The following is a 20,453-nucleotide window of genomic DNA, read 5'->3' on the forward strand; positions in this document are numbered from 1 at the left end:
CATCAATAATCAAAATATAACAATATTGTGGCACAAGTGTTTTGTAGTATACTTAATGACTTGAAGTTCCTTTTTCACATATTACATGTCCATTATATTTTCTTAGTTATAACACGTGTTCTCAAATGTATGAAGGTGCCTACATTTTTTTTTTTTATTACCAGTAACCTGTTACAAGCTTATAGCAGCTTTTTTTTGTCGCTAAAATGATATATTGTATTTAATGAATTACATTATCGTTCTTCCTTGTTTGTTTTTCCGTTCCAGGAAATTTTGAAACCGGTGTTTCCTGAAAGTGTTTCGGTGGCGAGTAGAGTGTAGAGGGGGGCCGGGGGGAGGGGGCGTTGGTGAAGGAGATTAACGTTCCTAGCTCAGAGTAATGTAAGATTAGCCTCTGGCCTAGATTACTTACTCAATTCAAGCAATATTCAATCATTTTTCTGTGTAGTTCTAATATTAGATTTACTATTTTTTATCTTGGCTACAACTAAAACGTGAAATAGTTTGACAAGTGCAGGTGTGCAATCTTCTGATCTGCAGCTGTTTAAGCGAGGAGCAAATTCATTGCTGCTCACTGCTGACGTCTCCTGAATGCAGGTGTATCCGCTATATTTTCTATTCTCTCATATTTATATATTTATCGCCTTTTTCTCATAACTTTGTTGTCTCTCTGTCCATAAGGATTTTCAGCTGAAGATATAAAGGAAGAAATTTTAGCTTGTTCCCCTTCTCTTTCTCGTTTATTTTTAACCATTTTGGCTGCAGCTAAGTCTTTTCTTCTTCCATTGTGAAGAGCTTATCGTCCCTCGCCTATGGCACCGGTGATCTGTACACCAGAGACTTTATACGGTTTCTGTTTGTACAGTGTAAATAAATATTCTCGCATCTTCTACCAAGTTATCATAAATCGTTTATATCATTAGGAGCCTCTCGTTCCTTCAACTCTTCTCTACACGCCATGACGATACAAATATAAAAAGATTTTACTCCATTGAGAAACCATCTGTTTCTCGCATTTTACGGCTCTTGGGTAATCTAATTGCTCGTCAATTAAGTTTTCTTTCGGTTCGCTTATGTCATTGATCTTATCTGTCCCATCATAACAAGCAGATGAAGGATGATGACCGCGACACCTATAGCGAAACACTCATTTTAAAACTTAAGACGTTTTGATTTGAGTTTCGACTCATTCGAGCTTCTAATTCTTAATAACGCGGTTATTAATTTCAAATATATAACAAAATAAAGGCCCGAACGTTTTTAAAAAGAGAATGCATCAGTGTCGTGCTATAGATTTTGCGATGACATCGCGACGTCTGGCACTCCGCTGATGACGTCATTATTGATCAACCCGTGGCCCCCGATGGACGTACACAGCTGTGACCTGTCATTACGACGCATAACATAACGTGCAGGTCATTTCCAGGTCGTTGTCACTCCTCGGTAAGGCTCCATATTTCAGTAACTGCCCTCCAGGTCATTGGGAAATGTCGCGCGGACTCAAATGTGACGTCATTTCGGGTCAAATGAGGGACCCGCGGCAGGAGGACCTTTCTAAATATAGGGGATAGGTCAGGTCATTCTCACGGTGGCCTGCGGGAGATTACCGAAGCCTTCCCGTAGGATGTTTAGGATTAATTAGGCTTCAGGATGCGCAGGTCGTGCTAAATTAATGTGAGGTATGCAGGACGAATGTATGAGGAATGCCGGGGGTATGCGGAGTCCCTACGACCCATGCTAACGTATGTAGGGCATCTAGGATGGGTTGGCAAATTAGCCGAATCCTTCGCTCCTTCTTGAAGGATGTTGAGGAATTATCAGGCTCTAGGATGCCCAGTTCATCCTAAATTAACGCGAGGTGTGCAGGATGCATAAATGAAGGATGCTTCGACTATGCTAAGTTCATACGACCTAGCCTGTACTAGCGTGTGTAGGATTATCCCTAGGAGGGGGTACGAATCAGGATTAAGGTTAGGATGGATAGACTAGCGTACAATCCTAAGTAATCACATGAGTCTTGTACACAAATATTTGGAAGAGAAACACTCCCATGGCCTACTAGCCTATGTAGGCTCATCCCTAGGATTGGATACGAATAGGATTAAGGTTATGGTTGATAGAATAGTTTTACAAGTCTAAGTAATCACATGAGTCCTCTACACAAATTCGTTGAGGGGAAGTATTCCCAGCAACCTACGAACTAGCCTGTAGGATATCCTCTAGGGTGGGTTATGAATTAGCCTAGGATTGATAGGCTAGTGTACAATTTGAAGTAATCTCATGGGCGTTCTACACAGATTCTTGGAGGCATATTTGCCTGGTACTTGAATGAATGGCCTCTAGCCCTCATAGCTTTCGACGTACTAGCCTATATGTATAATTAAATCTTTAAAATTGAATTTAGAGGGTAAAGCGAAGGTTAGCTTAGGTTAGGAACTGTGTGGAATTGCAGTTAGCTGTAAGGTATCCAGAAAGTATTATAGTGCAGGTTATAATATAGGTTTTTTGTCACTTAACAGAATTTTGTTACTTATCAAAAAGGCCTTTGTTACTTATTAGAAAACCAGACCCCCAAAGCTTCAGTTAAGCAGAGGTGCTACTGTATCAAATGAACACCATATTCTTTGGAAGCTTGAACCTCAGGTCAGTGGCCCCTGGGGGCTTGTTCTATAAGAATAGGGGTTTATCTTATAAATAATATCATACCGCAGATAATAATGTCAAATTGCCTATCAGCAAATGTGCTTCGCCCCACTTTGCAGGCAGAGAAGTGATGCCTCATATGTTCTTTTCAGCGCTGAAGCATTCGATGCTTCATTTCCGTCGAGGATGAAGGAAGGATCAGGATCTGCTGTGGTGCTGAAGGAAGTCCTGCCACGTAAGGGTCTGCTCTACCAAGAGGATTTCGGCAATCTGGCGCTCTGCCGGCCCAAGTTGATGCCGCTGAAATCCGTCACATTAGAGAAACTGGAGACCATGCAAAAAGCTGCACAAGAGAAAGTGAAACAGCAACAAGAACAGCAGCTGCAGGAATCGCAGGGATCTGGCCGCGGTTCCGCTCACATGTTCTGATAGCTCACGTTTTCGCGTTTCTGCACCTCGTCCTTATGTTGGCATTAGCTGCCTGCACATCTTAGGATTCATGGAATTACGTTTTAATTTAAGTAGCCTGAAGTGATTGTGCATATTGACACTGGCACCCCCCACTTGCCATTCCACTATGGAGATTCTGTAATTGCAATTGCAATCAAGAAGGAAGAGTTTTAGTTCACGTTTATAGTTTTTAATTGCAGTAACTTGAGTGAATGTTATTTGAAAATAAATAAGTTAAAGCTGTAACAATCAACAGGAAGATTTTGACGTATTCAATTGTCACTTGAAGTCACATAGGTTTAGTCAGCGAGAGGAGCACTTTTTCAACATGGGTGTTGGACCGTTGGTTGCCGAAGTGCTGGTGACTTTTTTAGTCGCTGCGACTGTCCTCTTCCGCTACGGAAACTGGTACAGGCACCACTTGGTGGTTACCGTGTCTGTGCTAATAGCATGGTACTTCTCCATGCTTATAGTATTCATTCTTCCACTTGATGTTTCTAATGTAAGTATCTGGTGTTTTACTATCATTTTATTATTGTGACTCATGAAATTGTTGATTTTATAGTACAGTATACAGTATTCCATTACTCAGTGGAGAATTCTGACTTTCAGTTGCTGAAACAGGTTTCATGTTGTTTTGCATTGCATAACCAGTATTATATTTTCTTTACTAATTGCAATAGTTTTGTATTATCAGTAGCTTATAATTTGTTAGTGCCATTATAAAAAGGAATGTTTATGATTGTTACATAAAGAGCCATTGAAACCATTTAGGAATTGGAAAATAGAAAACACTGTTCTTTATGGATATTAGTCAACCAGAAGAATTCTTATTAACTCTTGTATGTAAACCTTGTCAGTATGAGATAATCCTACAGCTGGTATTTTTATGCAGTTTAGAGATTTATGTAATTATATTGAGTATTATTTTCTATTTAGAATTATTTTTTCCTTAAAACAGACCATCTATGGGAACTGTAGGGAGAAAATATTAGAGTCCCAGTTACAATCATCGCAGCCTTTGGTAACAGAGGCAGCAGTTAACGAAACCAACCAAACAGGAATTCTTCCTACTACGTACGATGTAAATATCACAGTCACTGTCACGCCAGGGCCTGTGCCCATTCAACAGGAGTGCCATGAGCCGTGGAGTCTCGTGCCCGACGGAGTTTTCCCGATTTTTTGGAGAGTCGTGTACTGGACGTCACAATTTCTCACCTGGTTTGTTTATTGTGTTTGTATTCGGTGTACAGGCACCACCCCACTTACAAACATTCAACTTACAAACATTCAACTTACAAACATTCAGAGATACAAACAAATGGGAGTGCAGTTTTAAAATGTGTTCAGAGCTCTCCCCTATGCCGCCTGTAAGTTTAAATTTTGTTTTGTGTACCTATTTTGTATATACAGTGCTGTATGTACAATGTAGTGTGTTAAAGATGAAAAAACATACAGTACTGTATTGATTTTGTATCATACTGTACTTGAATAGACATGAAGAGTACAGTAACCAACGTACTAACGTCCGTCTGGAATGTAACTCAGTTGTAAGTAGGGTGGTGTCTGTTTATTATTGTTCATCTTCACTGTGCATTGGTAGCTCTGTAGCTGTCTTGTGCTTTCCCATGTTCTGAATGGAATGAAATACATTCCATTTTGGGCTTAAATGTATTTAAATAATCAAAATACTTCAGAGGAATTCTTAGTTGTAATTTAAAATGTATATTTGTTCACTATTATACTGAGAATTAAAATCCTGAGAAATCCTTTTCAAGGATAAAATACTAACATATTAGGCACAATTTTTGTTAGGCAATTTGATGCTGAGAGATTGTCTTTTAATATGAATTGCTCGACCAGATTTTAATCATTTAATATCGTTTGACTCCTCTTACACCCCAGGATCATTTTGCCCTTGATGCAGTCCTACACAAAGGCCGGAGACTTCACCTTCGGAACAAAGTTACGTTCTGCACTGATAGACAACGCCATTTATTATGGCTCGTACCTACTGATAGTGGGAATTCTTCTTCTCTACATTGCCCTTACAGATCTTGGACTTGATGGGTGAGATTGAATTCTATAAAAGTTTGGAGTTGTAACTATAAGATCATAGTCGATTTTATGTGGGTAATGCCTCAGAAAAAATTTTGCATCGGATTTCAGTCAACAATTTTTTAGTCTTTGAGTTTTGTTGAATATGAATACATGTTCTCAGTTTTCCTCTTGGGCAAATTTGGACACATTTTATCTGGACGCTGAATTTTTAAGACGTTGCAATGTTTTAAATGAGACCTAGTACGGTCTATTACAAACATATGTCTGGGGCAGCCCAGTGAATGTCGAGAATGTCTGCTTGGTGGTTAAACTGTTTATTAATGAGAATAATTCCGTAAACCCCATATATAGGATATGTAGGAACTTCGGTTTGGTCTTCCAGATTACATTTAACTTAAGTATTGGAGAAGAGAAGAGAATCATGTAAGCAGCAATTGCCTTAAAAAAAAACTGTAGTTTTCGTCCATCGTAACCATTGCTTGTCACCTTTGATTTCCAGTATTAGAACTCCCTCATTTGATTGTCAGGGAGTCATGAATTTGTATTGGACAGGAATCTAATTAAGAAACTTTGCTTGCCTTCAGAAATTTCAGTTTATCCAGGCACTAAGTTTTGATAGATTGTAATGTGTGGAGTAAGAATTTTGCTCATTGGTGTGGTTAGATGATTTAAAAATTTCAAGACCATAGTATCAAGCAACAAAGAAAATTTAAGGAAGAACATGACACGGTAATTTTTATTACAGCTCCAAGCTACGTGCAATCGCAGCCTCTGCTTCTAATACCTGGGGGCTGTTCTGGCTCGTACTTCTACTAGGCTACGGTTTAGTGGAAGTGCCTCGGTCCCTCTGGTACTCTGCTTCGACTCTCCACACTCTTCATCATGCTTATTTCCGTGCTGCCAAACTGTCTCAGGAACGTGCGGAGGCAAATGAGCATGTCAGTGACCTCCTTCAGGTAAAGTATGGATGCTGAAAACACTGTACTGTACTTTCAAGCTCACTGAAGTTCTATTGCGCTGCACTTTACCGTAACCTTTAACAAATGATACAGGTTAGCAAAGTTGTCCATATTTAATGTCTGAATTTTAAGTGGGGTCCAGTTGCATAAATCGGTTCTGTGGATGCACTTACCTATCGCAGTGGTTTTCAGTGAAACTAATAAATAATGCAGATGGAATATGGAAACAGGCTGAAGGAATAGGAAGTCAAATTACATTAAATGTAGGGAGTAGCATAAAGCAGCTGTATAATTTATTGCCCATTACTTCCAGTATAAAGTAAGAAATCTATAAAGCCATAAAATACCTCCAGCTTAACTGTTTTACTTATTATGGCAAACAGAAGCAGTAATGTAAAGGAAGAAATGTCATCAGTATTATCCTTTTCTCTAGAATCTCTTACACCATTGCTATTATGTAGACTTTAATAGTTACAAGCCCCATTGCAGACACACAATAACAAAGATTCATGTGAAATTCTGTAGAGTTTGCTTATCTCAGTAAGGTTTGCAGATGTGTGCTCTTGGGCTGAATTCAAAGTGAATACTGGATGTTTCTTCTCTAGTATTGGACCCTGTAGGGGTGTGTTGTTGTTAGTGCACCTCACATGGTGCACTGTAGGCATTACTTAAGGGTCTTTGCAGCATCCCTTCGGCCCCTAGCTGAAACCTTTCATTCCTTTTACTTTACCTCCATTCCTATTTTCTCTCTTCCATTACTTTCCACCCTCCCCTGAAAAGTGTTTCATAGTGCAACTGCAAAGTTTTCCCCCTGTTGCACCTTTAAAACCATCTCACTATCAATTTCCCCTCCAGCGCTGAATGACCTCATAGGTCCCAGCGCTTGGCCTTTAGCCTAAATTCTATGTTTTGTTCTATTCTATTGTTCATTACTGGAACAATGTTTTTTTTCTGTAGAGCATGCAAGCACTGGGAGGCAGCATCGGCCTGGGCCATCCACTACGTACACACATGGACATCATCGAGAGTAAAGTTCCAACGGAATTACTGGACAAAGCTCGTCGCCACCTGGCCCCAGATTCACCCCATGCTGATGTGCCCTCAGAAAAAGCTCTTGTCAGGCTACACAAACAGGTTAGATGAGTTTGAAGCGCTGTGTTTTTGGGTACCTTGGAGCACAGAATTCATGCCAGGTATGGCTATAGGAACAATGGTCTAAGATCTAGGGCTGTTCCACAGCATTTATACTATGGTGTCCCAGTTTTGTTCTCTGAGTTGCCTTGCTTGAGGATATCCTTAAACACTTATCTTTAAAGTATTTCCTTTTTTTTTTTTTATAAAATTTTACAGTTTTTCACTTTTCCTGATTTCATTTTGTTATCCAGTTTTGAGATTGATGTGTGATAAATTAGGTTTGTAAATACAGTGTGCAAGAGAAATGAACTTTTACAGTACTGTACATATGTGCAGTTCACCAGCTTACAAAGTCGTCGGAAATGTACTCTGGTCACAAATCAGCGACTATCTTTAAATGTAGTGTTTAATACGATTTAGTCTGCTTGTTGCAACCCAATTTGAATTTTTTTCCTTTTAGCTAACTAAACATCCAAACTGCAGTAACAGCAAACCTTTTATGACTATTTTTCACAGCTTATCAAGGCTCTGCAGAACCACCGCCGTGTTGAAACCCAGTGGGGATTGTTGGTCAGCAAAATTGTAGACCTTGAAGACACTCACCGGAACTCGGTTTCACACGAAAAATCCTTCAAGCCATCAACGCCCCCTCATAGACACTATATAATATCCTACATCTACACCCCAACCATTGGTGAGTATAGTATTGTCAGTGCATATACAGTATTTGTTTTGTAAAGCCGAGCTGTCAGAACTTTCACCAAGGATTTATAGGAATTGGAATATAAAATTTAGGCCAGAGGCCAAGTGCGTGTACCAGTAAGATCATTCAGTGCTGAGGATAATGTCGAAACAGTTGTTAGGAGAGGGTGGAAAGTAAGATGGAAGAAAGAGAATATGAACAGAAGTACAGTACTGTACAAGGAATGACAGGGTTTGTTGCTAGGGGCTGAAGGGACTTTGCGAAGAACCTTAAGTAATGCCTTTGGGGATCAAGGTTATGCAAGTGGAAATTCCATGCCAAACTAACTACCATATTTATTTCAGAGTGGCTGTGGCGATGCAGAGTCCGTGGATATCTGTTGAGGGCCCTCGCTGTCGTAAGCGCCCTTGTTTCGGTAGTGGTTGTGTGGTCGGAACTCACGTTTTTCAGCACATCGCCCACCTTATCTCTCTTTGCAGTGTTTGTCAATCTTGCAAAGGCAAATTATGACTACTTTACTATAGAGGTAGGTTTGGTTTATTTAGGAAATCCTTCTTATTGCGTCTGATACAATCCATTTCTAATGTGTTTATAAGTTGATTTAAATGTTTGTCTTCAAATTAGGTAGTTAAAATGTACTTATCAGCTACCATGTTATGATTAACTTTCCCCATGCCGCTGTTTTGCACATCATAAATTTATAGATATGTCTCTTAAAATTGAATAATAAGTGTCAAGTACAGGTTTGTTTAGGATAGGAACTACGGGAAATTGCTGTTAGCTGTAAGATATCCGTAGAATATTCAAGTGCAGTCTATAATGTATGGTCTTTGTTGCTTATCAAAAAGGCCTGACCACCCAAAGTGTTCATTAAGTTGAGGTGCTGCCTATGCTTTAAATAAATTGCATTTTCTGTATGATATTTTACTGAATTTCAACTTATCATTGCTGATTTTGTCCTGTGAAGTTTATTTACTTACATCACAGTCGCATTTCAGTAAATTAGTAAAATCTTTTTTGTTTTCTGTACAGATTATCTCATCTTTGTCCATGGCATACATTGCGCTGTGTGCGTATTCCACCTTGTTCAAGGTTCGCGTGTTGAACCTGTATTACCTAGCGCCATACCACCAGACAGACGAGTATTCCTTGATCTTCTCAGGAATGATGCTCTGCCGTCTCACCCCACCCATGTGCCTCAATTTCCTCTCCCTCATCCACATGGATTCTCATGTCATCCAGGAACACACTGAAGAAACCCATTACACACAAGTAAGTAGCGTTTGTTTACACATTTCGTTATCAGATTTTACTTTGTGATGTTGATGAATGAGCCTGTGATTTGGTTATTTGCCGTGTTCTGCAGCTTGAGGAAGTATATGCAGAAGTAATTCACGTTGAAAATGAAAATTTAAGGAGCGACTGTAGATGAACAAACAGAAATTCACGTTGGGATTGTTCCTGGTCTGCACGACTTTTTATTTTATCGGTGTATATTATTTGCTTTTTGATTTATCTTTCAGGTTTCTGTGTACGTCCGGGCTGTATTTATTGTATTTACACATGTACCCTAATTTATACTATAGACGCCAAGTAGACCTCTCTCAATTACAGCTTTGTGAATTGTCAAGGTTGAAATGCCCTGAAAGGATGCTGCAATAGTTTTTCATTCACTGTTTCAGATCATGGGACACATGGATGTGATTAGAATCATCAGTGATGGCTTCAACATCTACTTCCCAATGATGATTGTAGCCCTTTGTTTGGCAACATACTACAGTCTGGGTTCAAGACTCTTGTCTGCCCTCGGCTTCCAGCAGTTCATGTGTGATGACGACCTCACTACAGATCTGATTGAAGAGGGCAAAACACTTATTAGCAGAGGTAAGAGATCAGTTTATGTATGTGAGTACTGAACACAGAGTAAAATGCCGTCACCTTTCACCTGGGTTGCAGGTTAATTACGGAAACTTGATGTTGTACCAAGTATTTGAATGATGTGTGTCATGTACGTATACCCTGAACCTTTTCAGTTTCACAAAGAGTCATGAAGCAGTTATTGTACTCACATGTCATTAAAGTAGCTAAAAAACTTGGTTGTCGCAGGTGTCTAGTTAAATTTGAATCTAATTAGAAGTACTGGTTAGTCATTAGATATTCAAAATTGGCTGTTATGGTGACCAGCATAGAGATGACAGCAAAAGAGGAAATTTCAAATCTAGATTCTCTCGAAGTTAACTTAATTCCCTGATCTCTTGCAGAATCCCGTCGCCGCCAGAGAATGGAAGATAACGCTGCTCGTAGAAGAGACTTCACCGAACGATTTGGTGGAGGAGAATCATCTGCTAGCATGTACAGGTCAGTTCGAATGTCTAAAATACTTTGAACCAATGATGGTTTGTCACTAACGATACTGTCAGCTCTATGGAGCCAAAAAATTTTTACATTTACTTGTGCCTTCTGAGTGTGAAAAGTCATGTGAATCAGTCCTAGTAGTTGAATGTTAATTGGCTTGACATGGAGTTGAAGGTGTGCAACCTGAAAACCTCCCTTGCTAGAGCATAGCACCATTGCCTTGTAGAAGTGTATTTAGTCAAGAGATAAGAAACTTTTGTAAAACATCCCTGGCTCGAGCACAGCTCCCCTGCTTTGTTGAAGAGTATTTAGTCAAGTAAGGGACAAGGTAGGCATTGTGTAACATAATTAGTTTCTTTTGTTTGTGGCCAGGAATAGTGTACCTCTTCGAAGGTACAAAGCTGTCTTGCACAAGTTCATTAGGGCTGCACGCATCCTTTGTGCGCTATGGAGAGGGTAATTGATGATGATTTTGCTAGTAATGCATTATATAATCAAATAATGATGGCGACCAAGAATGTTCTCTAAGTGCATATGTGCTAAGTATTGGATATATCTTGAGGTCTCATGTCAGTGGTTATACACGTTTGACTTTCTGTTAGTTGTGGATTAAGGAGAATATTTAGGTTGTGTTTACTTGTATGATTTTCTTTCTCTGTCTGCCATAGAAAATTTGTTGTAGTTATCTGCTTATTTTATTATGTTGCTTTTATGATTTCATGTTATACCTGATGATATTTGTGAATGATATATTTGAGATGTACAGGATTGATATACTGTATCTTTAAAAAATGGTTTCACTTTTTGCTGCATAGAACTCAGAGTATGTTCCAGTGGGAATTAGTATTAGAGTTGAATGTATGTTGAAGTGAATGTAGACTTTATAGTGTTGTCCAGGAACTTGTTTATAAACCAATACACCATGATGTAAATCAATTGAATTAAAAATGAACTTGACGCACTGTTATTTATTTGAAACCGTATCACCGTAGCATTGCTGTTCCAAATGACGTGTGGTTTCAGATCTGCAAGACAGAGAGCAGAAGAATTGGTTCGTCCATTGAAGCGAGACGATTCCTCCGAGTCTGCCCAGTTGGAGCTCCTCGGTGGAACCGACAGCATCGCCGATTATTCGTCTCACACGACAACTTCGTCCTTAACCATGGAAAACGAAACTGACGCTACCCAGGGGAATCACATGCCTGGAAGGATGCAGTATTCGCGAGTTCGATCCCACAAGCCAGACAAAGGACTCTTTGACGACATCTAAGTCGTCCTCGAATGACTTCACGGATAGTAGTGAACAAGATCATTCCTTGATAGCCTTATGTACATGACTGTGCCATAGAATAAGACTGAAAACCCCAAGCCCTTTGCACCAGAGTTATTCAGTTTCAACACCTGTTTTGTATTTGTATACATGCAATCTCACTCTTTGGATTATTTGCCTCTCCTAAAACATTAACCATACAATTACTAACAGAGAAAGACCATTAGGGGCTTGTCAGCATTATAAGACATGTCTTACGTTGTAGGTGTCGTTATTGCTTGACCTATCATTCCTGAGTACAGACTTTAATGTGTTCAAACCTTGTCTGCTGTTGCGCCCAAGTTATAGAGGTGGTTCAGTATTTAAATAGTTTTAGACTGCTGTTGTACTTCTCTACTGTCTGGCTGGAATACGTTTGCTGACATGAGACTTGTGAGTGATTCTCATCGTTTGTGACAATAATGGCAATTTTTTTTTTTTTTTTTTTTTTTGAGGTTTTTACAGATAGCTGTCAAAACTTTTTTTTTTTTTTTTTTGTCGGCAGTTTGTGACATAAAAAATGTCACTGACTTCATGAGCTTGTCAGAATGCAGTCAAAAATGTCATTGACTTCATGAGCTTGTCAGAATGCAGAACTAGATAGATAGCTTAAGATATCCTTTACAAGTAAGGGTGTATTTATAAAAGGTTTATTTTTGACACATTTCTTGCTTTGAGTTTGCAAAGTACACATTGAAATTCAAAAGAATCCAGAAGATGACATAGCATTTGTCAAAACAGCAGTACTTTTGATATATTTTTTTAAAACTACCTTTTAGACAGCGATTAATTTTCCAGATGAATCTCTTCAATTGACTGGTAGATGTAATATACAGTGTAGCCTAGCTTGAACTTGAAGAAATTACTGTCAACTGTGAAATAACTTGAATGTTTGAATATAGGTTACATTTTAGTGCTTTTGTCCCCATACCAGATCTTGCCACTTATCAGGTGGTGGTCTCCTGAAGCATCTGTTAAGTCGAGGAGGTACTGCATTCTAACCATAAGCAAATTGGTAATGCTATGAATTTTCCTGAATTACTTAATTATTTTCTTACTGGTTAGTATTACAGTATTGTTATTGCTAGATAGTTTGACCAATCCACCCAAGTTAAATTACTTGTCTCTCATAGGGCTGGCCACTGGTTTATGTACGCAGAGATGTTCAGTTGAGAGAGCTGGTGGAACAAGGGTGCAATATAATTGAAATGTTCGTGGTAATTTGCAGAAAACAAGAGCTAAACTTGAAAGAAATGAGCCTACTGTACATAGCTTAGCAATATTTCGTTTGTACTGCAGCGATGCAATGAATTCTCTGAATATGTGGATACATTGTAACTGATGTAGGGACACAGTGTAACTGATGTTTTGCTTATTTAAGCGAGTATAGGATAATCAGCATGACAAATCTATAAAAGGTAATGATTTTTGAAACTCCAGCAAGATGCCGATATGGTTATTTACAGTGTATACAGTAATGAAACCTAAAGAGCTTACGTGTTTCTCATTGCACAAGTTTTGTTCCCTTGCATCTTTCCAACAAGAACGTGAGGAGACGTAAAGTATGACTGATAGTGTGGACAAGCCATTAGGTATCCTTTTTAGTAAGTAGTGCTGAATGTAGCTGTATTAAATAGTCACATTAATAGTTAAATTTTCAAGTTTTATCATTCAGGAGGCAGAAAGCCTTTCAGTTTTCAGTTAAACTGACGTGTCAGCCACATGAAACTGCATTCAGTACCTTGTGTGAAGATTAATACACAGCAATTCATATCTCTCCTGCCTTTTTTCTTTGAAGAAACCAGTGATATTAATGAATAAGTTCAGTGTTATGTATATGTCTGAAGTAGTATAGTACTTACTTTTTGATTGCAAATATAATTTATTAATTCCTCGAAGCTTTTTATTTGTATGCTTGAAAACAGTTGTATACTATACAGCAAACCTTACAATAGTTTTAAATTTACCTGTGCTGGAGGAGCTGCCAGGACTTCTGTTCTCAAATTGTTGTGTTTTTAAAACAGAATGTCAAAAGTTGTTTGTTAACCAAACATTGTGAAAACAAGTTATGTTCTTCCTTAAGTTTATCAGTGTCGTACCCATGAGAAACACTAGTTTGTGTTCTTTATCTCTCACAGTCGGGTAAAAAAGTACAGTATCCCATGCAAATCCTCCTTAGAAAATGAGTGCACACAAAAAAGGTATACTATTGTATTGTCAACCTTGTCTGTATCTTAAAGAATAAATTATTGTAAGGAAGAAACGAAGAACTGCAACATATACAGGTACCTGTTGAATTGTTGTGAATCTCAGAAAGTTTCAAGATTTAGCGCCATGTCAAACAGCCTCCAAGGGACAAATCCTAAGACCTGAACACGACACGTGGAGAGAATTACCCGACAGACAGTGCCATAGATCTATTATAATAAGGTGGTTGAAACAGATCTGTGAGTTGCAATTTTAGAGTCTCATGAGGCTGGGCCAAATAATTTGTTCTCAAGGGGTGATGAGTAAGATGGGGTAAAGAAGTTAGACGACTAAGTGGGAAGAGACCAAATGGAACATTCTAAATATAAGAGTAAGGAATTTCTACAAAGGGCCACTGCAAAGAACTTCTAATAGTGCCAACTGAATGTTGTGCAGATCACTGTAGACAATAAACCGTAAGAGCCCATAGATTAGTAGGATTCAAGTTAGCCATTAGCCTCAAGACATGTACAGGGTATTAAGTAAGGGATCACTTCAGCCACTAAATAGTTTTATTCTTCAATATTGTAGTGAAGAAATATATTCACAGTGGAAATAAATTCCATATGCTTTCTGTGTGATTCTTATTCCCTCCATATCAAAGTAACAGGGACTGTTCACTTAACAGTAAAACATGAGAGGGTTACTGTGTACTGCACAATAATCAGACAATTTTATTAAAATAGTTTCCTTGCTAACTTCCTGAGCATATTTACAAAAGACTTACGATGTCAGCACTGGCAAAAACTAACCTCCCTTGCTCTCTGGGTCACCACACTTCTTTCTTCTTCTGAAAGGTCCGATCATATGCGACGGCATGTCTTGGAAAGGGATGTTATCTAGCATGGTTATGTCTTCCCTTATTTGTGCTCCTGTTATAAATAAAAGAATTTTAGCAAAGTTCATTCACAAGTCTCATTTACATCATTAGTAAAATGTGATCTGATGAGCTCTTATGAGAAAGATGAAGACATCTTCCTATTGTTGGTTAGTCAAGAGCTAGTTTCCACTACAGTTATTGGGATCATTTTTAAAAATGGCAAACAAGAAAAAATATCAAAATTGTTACGGCAATTTGTATTTCTCCTAACATACAAACCTGAAGTTGTCTACAATGAAGCTAAATCCTATGTAAAGAACAAAGGTTTCTATTCGTGTAGGAACAAATAGCAAATTTTTAAAGCAATTTGTATTTTTCTCAACATACACACCTGAGGTTCTTTACATGGGATTTAGCTTCTATGTACAGAACAAAGGTTTGTATTTGTGTAGGAATGAAAACTGTGAAAACTTACTGTAACTGCTGACATCTGTCTGTACTGCCTGAAGCACGTGTTTCCGCAGCACTTGCTCTACTTGTCTGCCATACTTGATAAGCTGGAATAGGATGTCAAATGTTACAAGAGTTTGACTAATTTCAAAGAACATTTGACTAAAATGACAGTGAAAAGAAAACTATGTAGTGTTCAATATGTGTGGCAAGAAATGTGAATGTACAGAGTAAAATTTATATATAAAATTTTCAGAGTTGGAGTGAGAATATATCTACACTTTTTTCATAACCATTACCCTATTTTCAGGTTAAACATATTTTCTTTCCCGACATACTTACTCGACGTTTATTCCAGTCATTCATTTACTCTCCATTTTTTCACATTCACAATTCCGAAAATCAGGTCTTCTGGAATTACTATAAATATGTAATCATTTCTCTTTTCAACCATCGTATTCTCAATGTCCAGCCTCTCATTACTATTACTTCTTAGTGAAACTGTGGAGAATTTCCTCCTGGTTTCACTTTTGGATCCTTGCTCTCTATCTCATTTATTCTCTGGGTCTCATTATTGTAGTCCAGCCACTCCAGCCCCTTTTCTCTATCATGAGCACTGAATGGCTGAAAGTGCCTCGGAGCTCCGGTCTGTAGCCTGAACGTCACAATTCATTCAGACTTGGTGTCAACTGAATTCTTTCATCCATAATTTATAAACAAACTGGTTTTGATTATCATTACGCAATCAAGGTACTAGGAATAAAGTACTGAAAAACTAAAACAAAACGATAATGATACAAGTTAGAATACCTGAGAAAAAACTGGGTCAGCTTCAAGCCAAAAGTTTACGGGGGACATATAACTAGAGGCATGGGTGGCCAACACTACAAGAGTTCTTTTAAATTATCAAAATATGACTAAGGATGTGTAACTTTTACTTCAGTTTTCATGAAACTTACCTCTTCAACAGCTTCAGCATCCGTAACGCCCTTGTTCTTGACGAATTCACTGTTTATTTTCAGTCGTGCAGCTGAAAAAGAATTTTATTCATTTTTAGTCTGTTTCTTAATCATACCTTAATCTACAATAAAATGGAAAAATAGGTAGATGATGTTCGTTAACTGAATTTTATCTGATAAATTAATACATGCCAAAAATCATCCCTTATTCCCCCCGCAAGAAATTTACAATTTGCATAAGCCTAGAAAACATTTAATGCATACGGCACAGACACATCTACAGTGTTACTCAATTTTTCCACATGACAGTACAATTTTTACAGCACACTCCTATACAGTGGCCCCTAAATTTACCACATGATTTGGGGATCTGGCCTTCTCACAAGTAACAAAACCCTCAGAGCTTGACAGCACCCACAAACCTCTTGAATGCTCTTTTTAAACTACAGTAGGGTACCAATATGAGACAAAATGTAAAATAAAAATAATTATCACCAATGAAATTTCTGTAAGAATACTTATGTATATAGAATAATTTCTTTCAATCAGGGACACCCCGTAGGAGGGTAGTGCTGTCAATGCACCTCACACAGTGCACTGTAAGGATTACTTGAGGTTCTTTGCAGTGTCCCTTCGGCCCCTAGCTGCAACCCCTTTCATTTCTTTTAATGTACCTCCATTCATATCTTTCTTCCATCTTACTTTCCACCCTCTCCTAACAATTGTTTCACAGTGCAACTGCAAGGTTTTCCCCCTGTTACACCTTTCAAACCTCTTTCTCTCAATTATTCTTTCAGCGCTGAATGACCTCATAAGTCCCAGCGCTTGGCCTTCTGGCCTAAATTGCATATTCTATCTTTCCTCAATAAGAACAATGGAATAGTAATACTAAAGGTCAATATTCAATGTACAGTATTACAATGCCGACATTACCAGCCAGTGCTGCTTCATCCCCTTGGAATGCAACGGCACGCGCTCGGTGAAGCTGTTTGAAGCATGACAGCACCTGCAAACAATAATTATCGTTAGAAATAACTGAAAATGTCTATCTTATAAACAGCATTTTTGCCTTGTTTAAATTAGTCAAAAATTGCATTTATAAATTCAGTTTAAATTAGTCAAAAATTGCATTTATAAATTCAGTTTCAAACATTAAAAGATTATGTATGATTACTGTATAAAACTCATAATATATACGATGCATTTAACAGTTAACTATAAATACCTCTTAATTCTCTTAATTATTCACCTGTTTTATGGTCACTAAAGAAAAATAACCAGTGGATATAAATTCTTAGTGAAGAAACAGGTTTCCCAGAAAAGTACATTCCATGTTTCTACCACCTAACTTGACATAGTGTTACTTTTAAATTGGCTGCAAGTCAGATGGAGCCACACAAAACTGCATGAAGCACCCATAAGGCTGCCCACGCTCCTTGCAAAAGTATTGACCATTTTTTTTTTTCACTGCAAAAAAAAAAGGCTAAAAAAGTGCAAAATACTGACAAATAATGAAGCAAATAAGGTAGCAGGCTACTGATTCTAGTTTTCAACACTCTCTTGGTAGACGGGCAAGGGAAGCCCATTTGCACTGGCCTGCGGCTGAAGAGAAAGCGAGTAGACTAGTGACGGAAGCTAGGCTAGGGGTATTCCCTGACTCACCACCCTCCTCTCTACCAGTTAAATACCAAGTAAATACCTAGTTACCAAGTTCAACAACTGATCCAGCTCATGCTGAATGATACTCCTACTTAAAAAGCTCTGGCTTGTATGCCCATGTGACGAAAAATACTGCATACCTGTAATAAAATATGCTGGTGCCTAGATTATGCTGACGGTAACATCGAAGCCAAGTGACCTGGGTTTATAGACATTGCAAAGCCTTAAGTGGCCTGGTTACAGAACTGAACTACCCTAACGAGTCAATCAGTGCCTGGGTTTCATGGGTTACCGCAGAATTTCAGTGCAATTAAGCTACGGCAAGCGGCATGGTAACTCGTCTAAGGTGTCCTCAATATTATTTTTTCTTGTGGTCTGATAAATATACAAAATGGTATTACACTTTAATGCAGTTCCTGCTTGAAATTAAAGATTTTACATGACCTGTTGAGTTTATCAGCTTTATAGCACAAAAAAAAAAAAACTTAGTTTATCTGTGCAATTAAAGCAGTGACCTGTCTAATCTTAAGATGAATGCCTATATTTCACATTATAATTAACGACAGCCTTACGTCATGTTAGGAGGGGGTCCTTAGGGACACTGGGAGCCCCTCTAGTAGGTAGGGCAAGCAAGACTTTGCATCCTAGGGAGACAATTTAGACGGAGGGACCATGTGGCCCGGCCTAGCCTACCCCTTGACTGTAGTAGGCATTTCAGAGGGCATACAACCTAACCAGGCCTACCTTTCCCTAACCTAACCTCAAACGTCATGCCCTTACCTGGCCAAAGGGGCTTTGCCCCCCCCTGGACCCTCCAAAGTCATGACTCACCCAGGGTAGGCACTTCAGAGAGAATATGATTTAAGCAGATTTACCTTAACCTAACCTAACCTCTGATGTCGTGCCCTGAGACAGGCGGGTGGAAGGGGGGGGGGAGGGTCACGCCCTCCCTAGAAAATACCCTACCCACAAGTCGCGACCCCTGACTCTGCATTCTGACGGATATGAGTCATTAAACTGGTCAAAATTCATAACCCAAAGGGTTATGTAACTAAAGCTTAAACTGGCTAAGCCACTTGACGTGTTGAAATTAGCCGAGAAAGACAGTCGGCTTTCCAAGACAATTTTCTTCAATTTAAGATTTCATGATTACCCTTCCGCGTAGTTCCAAGCTCATTTCAACAGCTAATCGATGTGCCCGTGGATTCCCGGCGTTGGTACTCGCCCTAGTTATTATTAGTAAAATTAGGACGTAAGTAGACTGGATGGCAAATAAGGGGAGACCTGAAGACTACAAAGGGAAGAATAGTAGTAATACAATTGTCTTACCTTTGTAACAGCTCCTTAATTTACTTGCAAATGCAACAGTTTGGTTCAACGGTATCCCACACTGCATAATATAGTTTTTGCTCTTGCAATGGCACCTTATATAAATCCTTCTGTTATATATACTATGATTATTTATTTATATATATGTTTATTTATGTATTTATTTGCCCATTCACTCGTTTGTGTGTATTTTTAACGTTCTGGGATCCAAGAATTTTTGAGATATAAATGTGAAACAAACTCATTTATAAACTGATTTCTTTCCCATTGTGAGAAACTCCCCTCAGAGCAATCTTTTCCTATATATATATATATATATATATATATATATATATATATATATATATATATATATATATATATATATATATATATATATATATATATATATATATATATATATATGTATGTATATATTTACTGTAGAGTCATTTGTATCGTCTGTTTTCTTGTGAAATCCAAATGTGTTTGCATGGTTGTGAATTCTATAGAAATATGTAGCCTACTTCTCTGTTGCATGTCATGATCATAAAGCGGCCCATACACGATCAATTATATTGCGCAATTTCATTGTCAATACTCTGAATTGACAATTAAATTGACCGTGTATGGGCGATATTGATGACTTGCGCAATTGTATTGAGTAAATCAATTTCTGCTTGATATTTTATTGCGCAAGTCTATTTCATTGCACAATTAATTGACCGTCTGTGGTGACCGTCAATTAAATTGTGCAATAAAATCATTTGTCTTCCAGATTTCGTATCGTCAACATGTCTGACAAAGAAGAAGACAGGACATTCCAGTTGGAGTGCATCGAAGTTTATAAAAGTTTACCAGCCCTATGGAAAGTAAAAAGTGATGATTACAGCAACAGACAAAAGAAAGATGCAGCTTACGCTGTGTTGGTTGAAAAATTCCATGAAAAGTACCCAAAGTACACAAGAGAAGATGTAAAAAAAAAGATCAATGCATATAGAACCAACTATCGCAAAGAATTGAAAAAAGTGCAGGAGTCGGAAAAATCTGGCGCAGGGGCGGACCAGGTATATGAACCAACGTTGTGGTATTTTCATGCCCTCGCCTTCCTCAACGACCAAGAAATCCCAGCAAAATCGCGGAGTACACTCACAAAGCAGACAAGTTTATCATCGACTGTAGATGACAGCGGGCCTTCTCATGAGGTATGCAATTTTGGTATTATTTTACTTTAGCACAGAATCGATTTTTAATTTAAAAACACATTTTCTTATGTATTATGTCACGCTCATGGTGCGTGAGTGCTGCTGAGCTTATTTAAATTGCCTGTATTTTGTAAACTAGCTTTGAACGACATTTTCCTCTTCTACAGCAAGAGCAACGGCCATGGCGATTG

General features: G+C 38.3%; 2 protein-coding genes across 2 annotated transcripts; one reads left to right on the plus strand and one right to left on the minus strand.

The window, feature by feature from the left end:
* Positions 1-1,335: 1,335 nt before the first annotated feature.
* On the plus strand, positions 1,336-13,508 carry LOC136834861 (LMBR1 domain-containing protein 2 homolog). Its single transcript, XM_067097660.1, has 12 exons — positions 1,336-1,443; positions 2,796-3,595; positions 4,055-4,314; positions 4,999-5,163; positions 5,900-6,110; positions 7,071-7,247; positions 7,764-7,941; positions 8,295-8,476; positions 8,983-9,222; positions 9,633-9,834; positions 10,212-10,308; positions 11,329-13,508. Exons 2-12 carry the CDS (start codon positions 3,422-3,424, stop codon positions 11,573-11,575), a joined length of 2,133 nt encoding a protein of 710 aa, XP_066953761.1. The 5' UTR covers positions 1,336-1,443; positions 2,796-3,421; the 3' UTR covers positions 11,576-13,508.
* Positions 13,509-14,355: 847 nt separating this feature from the next.
* Positions 14,356-19,057, minus strand: LOC136834862 (complex III assembly factor LYRM7). The gene is made up of 5 exons (XM_067097661.1): positions 18,903-19,057; positions 17,024-17,096; positions 16,091-16,161; positions 15,157-15,238; positions 14,356-14,733 (listed from the first exon to the last, which is right to left on the minus strand). The coding sequence occupies exons 1-5, from the start codon at positions 18,924-18,926 to the stop codon at positions 14,609-14,611; spliced, it is 375 nt and encodes a 124-aa protein (XP_066953762.1). The 5' UTR covers positions 18,927-19,057; the 3' UTR covers positions 14,356-14,608.
* Positions 19,058-20,453: the final 1,396 nt, after the last annotated feature.

The sequence above is a fragment of the Macrobrachium rosenbergii genome, chromosome 54, assembly GCF_040412425.1.
Source record: "Macrobrachium rosenbergii isolate ZJJX-2024 chromosome 54, ASM4041242v1, whole genome shotgun sequence".
NCBI lineage: Eukaryota > Metazoa > Arthropoda > Malacostraca > Decapoda > Palaemonidae > Macrobrachium > Macrobrachium rosenbergii.